General features: G+C 37.6%; 1 protein-coding gene across 2 annotated transcripts in view; it reads left to right on the forward strand.

Annotated features, from left to right (window-relative positions):
- Znf182 (zinc finger protein 182) overlaps positions 1-4,478 on the forward strand; it is a 45,230-nt gene extending 40,752 nt beyond the window's left edge. For both annotated transcript variants that reach the window (XM_052171236.1, XM_052171235.1), the window contains exon 4: positions 1,723-4,478. In XM_052171236.1, coding sequence (XP_052027196.1) covers positions 1,723-3,350 — 1,628 coding nt within the window. In that variant the 3' untranslated portion in view covers positions 3,351-4,478. The remainder of the gene's footprint in view (positions 1-1,722) is intronic.
- The last annotated feature ends 3,463 nt before the right edge of the window (positions 4,479-7,941 follow it).

A 7,941-nucleotide genomic window follows, 5' to 3' on the forward strand; every position in this document is an offset into this window, starting at 1 on the left:
GGTAAACAATGTTTTATAGGTGGAAAAATTATATAAGTAGATTAGATCAAGTAAAAAGCTGAGTCAGGATTTACTCCATATGACCAGATTTACTCCAGATAATCCATATGACCTAAACCACAGAGGCTATATTACTTCTGATAGCCTAAGGAGGTTCAGATTTAGCAGACCCTAGATGTGGTTTGATTCCTTTTTAAATGCAACTTATGAGACCTCTTCCTATGATTCAGTGCTCATCTCTTGCTAAGAAATTGTGCTTTTCTTTCTAGAGAAAGAAAGTCACAGGAAGGGAAACCACAACCATGGGACCTATTTTAAAATTGCTACTATAGTAAATCCTACTACTATGAAATCCAACTAGAAACTTGAGTAGTAGTTGTACTCCACTTGTTTCAACTTTTCTCTATGCTTGAAAATTTTCATAATACAATCTTAGAAATTACAGAGACCAGAGAGGTAGCTTGGTGGTTAAGAGTGTTTGTATTGCTCTTGTAAAAGTCCTGGGTTCAGTTCCCGACACCGACATGGTACTTTACCCCCATCCCAGTTCCAGGCGTATGACCTCCTAGTCTGACCTCTGTGGGCGCCAAACACATACATGCAAGCAAACCACTTATATCATGAGATGATTAAATCTAAAATATTTAAGTAAACTAAAAACATAATTCATATTTAGGTGCAAAATTGTGCTATATTTGGTTAGATTCAAGACACTATTGATTTTAAGATGTGCCGCCAAATATTGCCACTAATTAAGTTATTGCATGTTGATAGCATTTATTTTTAAGCTACATTTGGATTTAGAAGTGTTAAAATGTGAAATATTTTACAGATGATAAAATATGAAATTTAAAGACACAGATTTGTAGTCTAAATGAGTAGTACAGATTATTAAGCACATTAGATGTTAATCGAAATTTAAAGTATATAGAAAGTTCAGATTAAGCTTTTTGTAAAGTGATACAACTGCCTCTTAAAAGTTATATAGATTCTGAATATAGCAGAATATAAAAGAAGGGAGGGTAATATAGATAATGAAACATCTTAAAAGTCACAGAATTAAAATATGTACAGTTTGTAAGCAAAATAAACAGCAGAAGCAGTGGTGTTGAAAAGCTATATATGTGTTAAAGAAGATACACTTGTGAATGCTTATTGAGTAAATTTTGATTTTGTTGAGCTCATTATTATGGATTTCCTGTCATGTGGATCCAGGATTATTAATATTGAGTTTAGAAAGCACAGTACTACATTTTTCCCTAGATGGAGATAATATATAAGTCATGTGTAGTCAGAAGTTCATATAGGTAAGCCAGGAAGGAGTCAGCATTCCTGCAAATGCATTCAGGAGGCTCAGGCAGATGGCTCTCTATCAATTAGCCTACTCTATGTAGCAAATTCCAGGCCAGCCAGGTCTATATAGTTAATTCTTATAACTAAGAACTTGGTCATAAAAATGGCAGTACATAAGAGTATACTAAAAGATCCCCTCTCTCTTTCCCTTGGCACACTGACAAAAATGATGTGATAGCTGCATCTGACTCACAGGATAAGCTCTTATAAGATGTACTTAGAGCAAGCACAACCTAGGATCTGTTAGATCTGCATCTCAGGTGGTTAATAGTAGTATGGCAGTAACAGTTGAGGGCATAGCAATTCTAGAAAAGGCTTATTCCCCATACTGACAAAGTATAAATATAATTTATTGTGCTTTTTTTTTAGAAGTCTGCCAAATTAATGAACAATTTGAAAGGCAACATCAAGATAAACAAGATAAATATCTGTTGATGCAAGTTGGATTCCCTAATGACAAAATAATTACCAAGAGTGGCCAGAACTATACTGAATTTGAAAATGCATTTCATCTGAGCAGAAGCCTTGTAGTTCCAATGCAAAGATCCCATGAATTTGAATCATTTGGAAATAATATGGTAGACAATTTAAATTTACTTACTAGAAGCTCTACAGAAAATAAACATGATACTGAGTGTGCAAAATTTTTCTTCCATACAGAATATGAAAACCCTAATTTTATAGTGAAACCCTGTGGATATAAAGAATATGAGAAAACCCTCAGGCGAAAGAAAGGCCTTAGCCTTCAGCAGAGAATTAAAAATGGAGAGAGGCCTTTTGAATGTACTGCATGTCAGAAAACCTTCAGCAAAAAGTCACACCTCATTGTCCACTGGAGAACTCATACAGGAGAGAAACCATTTGAATGTACTGAGTGTGGGAAAGCCTTTAGCCAAAAGTCTCAGCTCATTATACACCTTAGAACTCATACAGGAGAAAGACCATTTGCGTGTCCAGAATGTGGCAAAGCCTTCAGAGAAAAGTCAACTGTCATCATACATTATAGAACTCATACAGGAGAGAAGCCTTATGAATGTAATGAATGTGGGAAAGCCTTTACTCAGAAATCAAACCTCATTGTTCATCAAAAAACCCACACAGGAGAAAAAACCTATGAATGTACCAAGTGTGGGGAATCTTTCCTACAGAAACTTGATCTAATTATACACCATAGTAGTCATACAGGAAAGAAGCCTCATGAATGTAATGAGTGTAAGAAAACATTCAGTGATAAATCAACCCTCATTATACATCAGAGAACGCACACTGGAGAGAAACCTCATAAGTGTACTGAATGTGGGAAGTCTTTCAATGAAAAGTCAACCCTCATTGTGCACCAAAGAACTCACACTGGTGAGAAGCCCTATGAATGTGATGTGTGTGGGAAAACGTTCACCCAAAAATCAAATCTGGGTGTGCATCAAAGAACTCATTCAGGAGAGAAACCATTTGAGTGTAATGAATGTGAGAAAGCCTTCTCTCAGAAATCCTACCTCATGCTACATCAACGAGGCCACACTGGCGAGAAGCCCTATGAATGCAATGAATGTGAGAAGGCATTTTCCCAGAAGTCCTATCTCATTATCCATCAAAGAACACATACAGAAGAAAAACCCTATAAATGTAATGAGTGTGGAAAGGCCTTTCGAGAAAAGTCAAAGCTCATTATCCATCAGAGGATCCACACAGGAGAGAAACCCTATGAATGCCTTGTGTGCTGGAAAGCTTTTAGCCAGAAGTCACAGCTCATTATCCATCAGAGAACACACACAGGAGAAAAGCCCTATGAATGCACAGAATGTGGCAAAGCATTCAGGGAAAAATCAACATTCACTGTACATCAAAGAACTCACACTGGAGAGAAGCCCTATAAATGCACAGAATGTGGGAAAGCCTTTACCCAGAAATCCAACCTTATTGTACATCAGAAGACCCATACAGGAAAGAAATCCCATGGAAAAGGCCACGCTCACAAGTCAAAGCCTGCTACGCTATAGTGTCTTTTATATTCCAAAGGAAAGATCTATTCATTTAATGTTTAAAAAGTCTGACCTGGATTCTAGCCTATCATTGGGATAAACAGTATTTCTTTTCCTCTTTTTCGCCCTAATGCAAGTTGAAAAGGAAGTAGATGTGTAATTTCTTTGAAACCACTGGAACTTCATCTGGCTGCCAGACGAAGAAGCAATCAGGCACCAGTGCAGGAGATTCAAGTGGTTGAGAAGTGAGGCAGCATAGCTAAGGACTCACTCTGCTGGGAGGTCAGTTGCACGCTAAGGTCCAAGACCACAGAGAGCTGTGACAAAGGTCATGTGAGGCCTGAGGAGAAACAAGCAGAAAAACCTTGCATTTACAGAAAGTAATCTGACAAATTTGAGGAACAGCTGGAGGTCGGGGAGACGGGGCAAATAAAGGGATATAGTTGATCTTGTTTGCTGATTTGGAGAAAGTAAAGTCTGAAAGAACTAACATGTTAAGGTATGTCTCAATTGTTTAAAAAACTGATATCCTAGCTTGTTCCCCACAAAACCTTTTGGCAAATAGCGAGTCCAGAGATGACTTTTCTTATTCAGAGAAAAGCATTTAAAAGTAATTAAAACCACAAATAAATTTCCACTTCCCAGAATACATATACTCATATATGTGTAAAAATAACCAAAACATAGAGGTATTTATTGATGCATTGTTTGGAAACAAAAGATTAGAAGCTTTTGATATTGTATCACATGGATTCTGCTTCCTGAAACAGATATGCTCTTACAGCAGACTCCTCAGAGACAAAAAGGAACAAAAAAAGCATGGATATCATTTTTATAGTGATTTGAGATAATCTTCAAGTTACACCATTAGCTAGGAAAAGCAAGGCACAGAAAAGTGAGAATTATGTGCTACTATTTGTGTATAAAAGGGGGGAAATTATAAGTACAGAATGAATTGTATGTATAAGCTGTTTCTGGAAAGGAATAAAAGAATGTGATTACCATTACTACCTTACAAAAGGAAAGAGGGCAGTAGGTGACTAGAAAGATGAAACTTGGAGACACCTTTTGTATTCTTTCATAGCTTTGGAAAGTTGTACGGTGTGAATATAGTACCTGTTTGAAAAATAAATTTTTAAGACCGTATTGTATTCCTTTAATGGTCACTCTACAAACAGAATTCATAACACTTAATGTGCATAAGCTCAATAGAGTTTAATTTATTTTCAGTGAGCAATTGAATAATTGTCTAAGATATGTAGACATTTTTTCCAATGCCTCAAGTGAATCTGGGGTCACCTAGAACCATATTACATATGCCTAAAATAACAAAATCTGGAACACATGTGGGAAATACCATATTACATAAGCCCAAAATAACAGAAACTGGAACACATTTCATATTTAGAGTGTACAATGACACCTGTGGGAAGTTACTTTATTAAAATTCATTTATATCTTTTCAAATCTTAAAGTTATTTTAAATTATTCCATTTTTACAAAAAGCATAAAATACCAATTCAATGGGAGGTAGAATAACATCCTCCAAATAGCACACTAGTGCTGGTGACTTGTATTTTCTAAGATCAGAGATGAAATTGATACCCATGAGAACAATATAACATTTGCTGGAGAACAAGAGGTCTTGTTTGTCCATTACTATATTTGTAAGCCCCCCTGTTAATGTAGCTGTTATTCATTGATTTTTGTCTAACATTAATAGACAACACAGGCTATGTAAAACCTGGAGGTTTGTATTTATCAAAACAGTAAAATTAGACTTGAGTCTGTGCCTTTCTAGACTACCTATTTTAACTGTGTGTGTGTTGTGTGTTCATTCATGCACTCATGCATGTATACATATATGTTGAGGCCCACAGAGTTGCAATCCAACTTTTTTGTCTGTGTATGTTCCTATTTGTTCTCCAGGGTCAAAGCCTAGAAGCTAAATTGATTTTAAATAGATTTCTAAATTGCATTTAGAACGTTTAATGTAACTGCTCTCAATAATTCTCTCTCAAACTCCAGAGCCCCAGTCAAACAATATTTAATGTATAAATATTTACTGACGTTGGGTCCTCTATAAAAGCTCTCCTAATGGCTGAGCCATCTTTCAAGCCTCTTTTTAATGGTTCAGTTCTGGAGGGAGAAGGGGGAGTAGGCTGAGGTTGGAGGGGGCAATGTTTTAATGCTGTTGGTCAAACCTGGGGCTTTGCAGATGTGAAGTGCTCCCACATTCTGCTGCATCTTCTCTTTATTTTTGAGCTCCATAAGATATATGTCCATTACCAGGGAGAAAAAAAATAGGATCCACTAGCTTGTTCCTGGTGCAGTCTACATTAAAGATACCCAAGGGAACCAGAAATAGCTAGTTGATCTTTTTACCAATAGAAAATTATCTCCATTTAAGGTTAAGCTGCAGTAAAGTGAGAGCTCAGGTTGTGCCTTTTCCTGTGAATCTTGGGACACCTTCCTGTGCACCAGATGGCAACTTGTTCCAGCTGCATGTGGCAAACTGAAGTGACAGACATACTGAAGAGGATGGGATGAGGATGAACTGCAGGATGCAAATGTGCTAACGTTAGAAGGAAAGAGAGAAGGCTAATGAAGCACTAAGTATGAGTCAGTGGAGCAGAAAAAGGCAGAATTTGGGGAGTGAATAGGGGAAAGGAGGAGAAATATTAAATCTCCAATGGCGTACAGTACTTAAGACTAGATGAACATAAATAAATATGCATGGATTTGAGGGTGAATGGGTAGGGAAGATTCTATTGGGAGTGAGGGAAGGTGAGGTATAGCCAATGGTCCTGCTAGATGCAGTTGAGTAGAGAACCATGCAGGTGAGTGAAAAGAGGAAAAGGGATGAGTCATCAAAGTCGGCAGACTGCTGGAGTGAAAGAATGATGAGTACTCGTAGGTAACAAGTATCAACAGTTACAATCACAGGACCTTGGGTAATGGTAGACAGTTGTGAGAGCCAAGTAGAGAACCCCACCATGAACACATGTATATGAGATGGGACAACCCGGACTCTGGACTCAGTGTTCAATTAAGGTCAGCTCTGTTCTCCATGTCCTTGTGGGTTATACTTAGCATGCCTCAAGACACCATATATATAACAAGTAGCTCGGGCCCATGTATCAGCTCCTCTGCTAATGTTTTAATAGTGCATGCCTTGTCCTCGGTGTCCAAGATAAGTAGACGTCTTAACTATGAGAACACAAGGTAGGCAAAATGGAGAAAGATAAAATGCAAAGAAGAATCCAAGAAAGTAAGTGTGCCTATGCTATACCAGGATACAGTAGTTTCCTTTTACCAAGCCTAAGTTTTCTTTCAGTTGTCAACTCTGTTCTGAAAATCGTAAATGGAAAATTCCAGAAACACTGTTTTAAATTGCATGTCATTCTGAGTAGCACCAGACTTTACAGCATCCTGTAAACTATCTCCCTATCAAACATTTCTATGTTATTAGCTTCTACCAGTTAGTCACTTAGGAAGTAGAAGATCATAACTGTAAGCCCAGCAGCAGGCCACATGTGGTGTCACATGTCTTTAATTACAACACTCAGGAGGCAGAAGCAGATGGATCTCCATGTGCTCAGGGCCAGCCTGGTGAATTCCAGAACAGCTATGTAGAGATACCTGTCTCAAAATAAAAAAGGCCCAGCCAATCACAGGGACATGTTTGTCTAGGTCCAATGCAATAAAACAGGCAATTTCTGTTATCCTAAATCACTCTATCTTAAAATATTTCAATTAAATTATGAATATATTAGAAATGAATGACATACAAATCAGTGGCATCTGATTAAAACTGGAATAAACACTTCCTGTATAATACTGATAGCTCAAAATCATATCTCTTGGTTGACCAGTTAGAAATCCCTCAAAATCACTAGACACAGCAGTACAGATGTTTTGTTTTGAATTTTTCACTAGTTCTATGAGAGTTTTGTACAATGTATTTTGATAATATTTACTCGTATATTCTTAGGAGTGTGGGCTTCCCCTGAAGCATAATGAGCTGTGGATAACAAGGTAACAGTGTCTTTTGGATACAGCAGAACAGTTGCACATATGAACCTATAGTGCTTTTTAAGATTAAATTCCAACATGGATAGAGGAAGTGGGCATAAAGTCCCACCCCTAGATGAGGAGGCATTGGCAATTGCTAGCTCCCAAAAGAGTAAAAGTCAATTTTCTTTTAGGAGTGTAGCCCCTGGTATGTTGATTTTTTTCCCAGTGGAAGGTCAAACATCCAAGGATGCATTTCTTGGTAGCACAGAGTCTACACAGTTCATTAAATAATTGGCAAGTTGGTCTGAAGAGATGGCTCAGCTGTTAAGAGCACTGACTGCTCTACTGAAGGTCCTGAGTTCAAATCCAAGTGGCCATATGGTGGCTCACAACCATCCACAATGAAATCTGATGCTGCAAGTTGATCATACAATGTTTAAGGGTAAGAGAATAAAGACTACTACTGTAGCAGTTTGGCATGACATTTTTTGTACCATGCTACACACAATTTTTATGGACTCCCTCTGTGTATCACTAAAATGGTCAAACAGTAACACCAGTATGTGGGTGAAAGCACTCGGTTGTAGGTCCG

This window comes from Apodemus sylvaticus, chromosome X (genome assembly GCF_947179515.1).
Source record: "Apodemus sylvaticus chromosome X, mApoSyl1.1, whole genome shotgun sequence".
NCBI lineage: Eukaryota > Metazoa > Chordata > Mammalia > Rodentia > Muridae > Apodemus > Apodemus sylvaticus.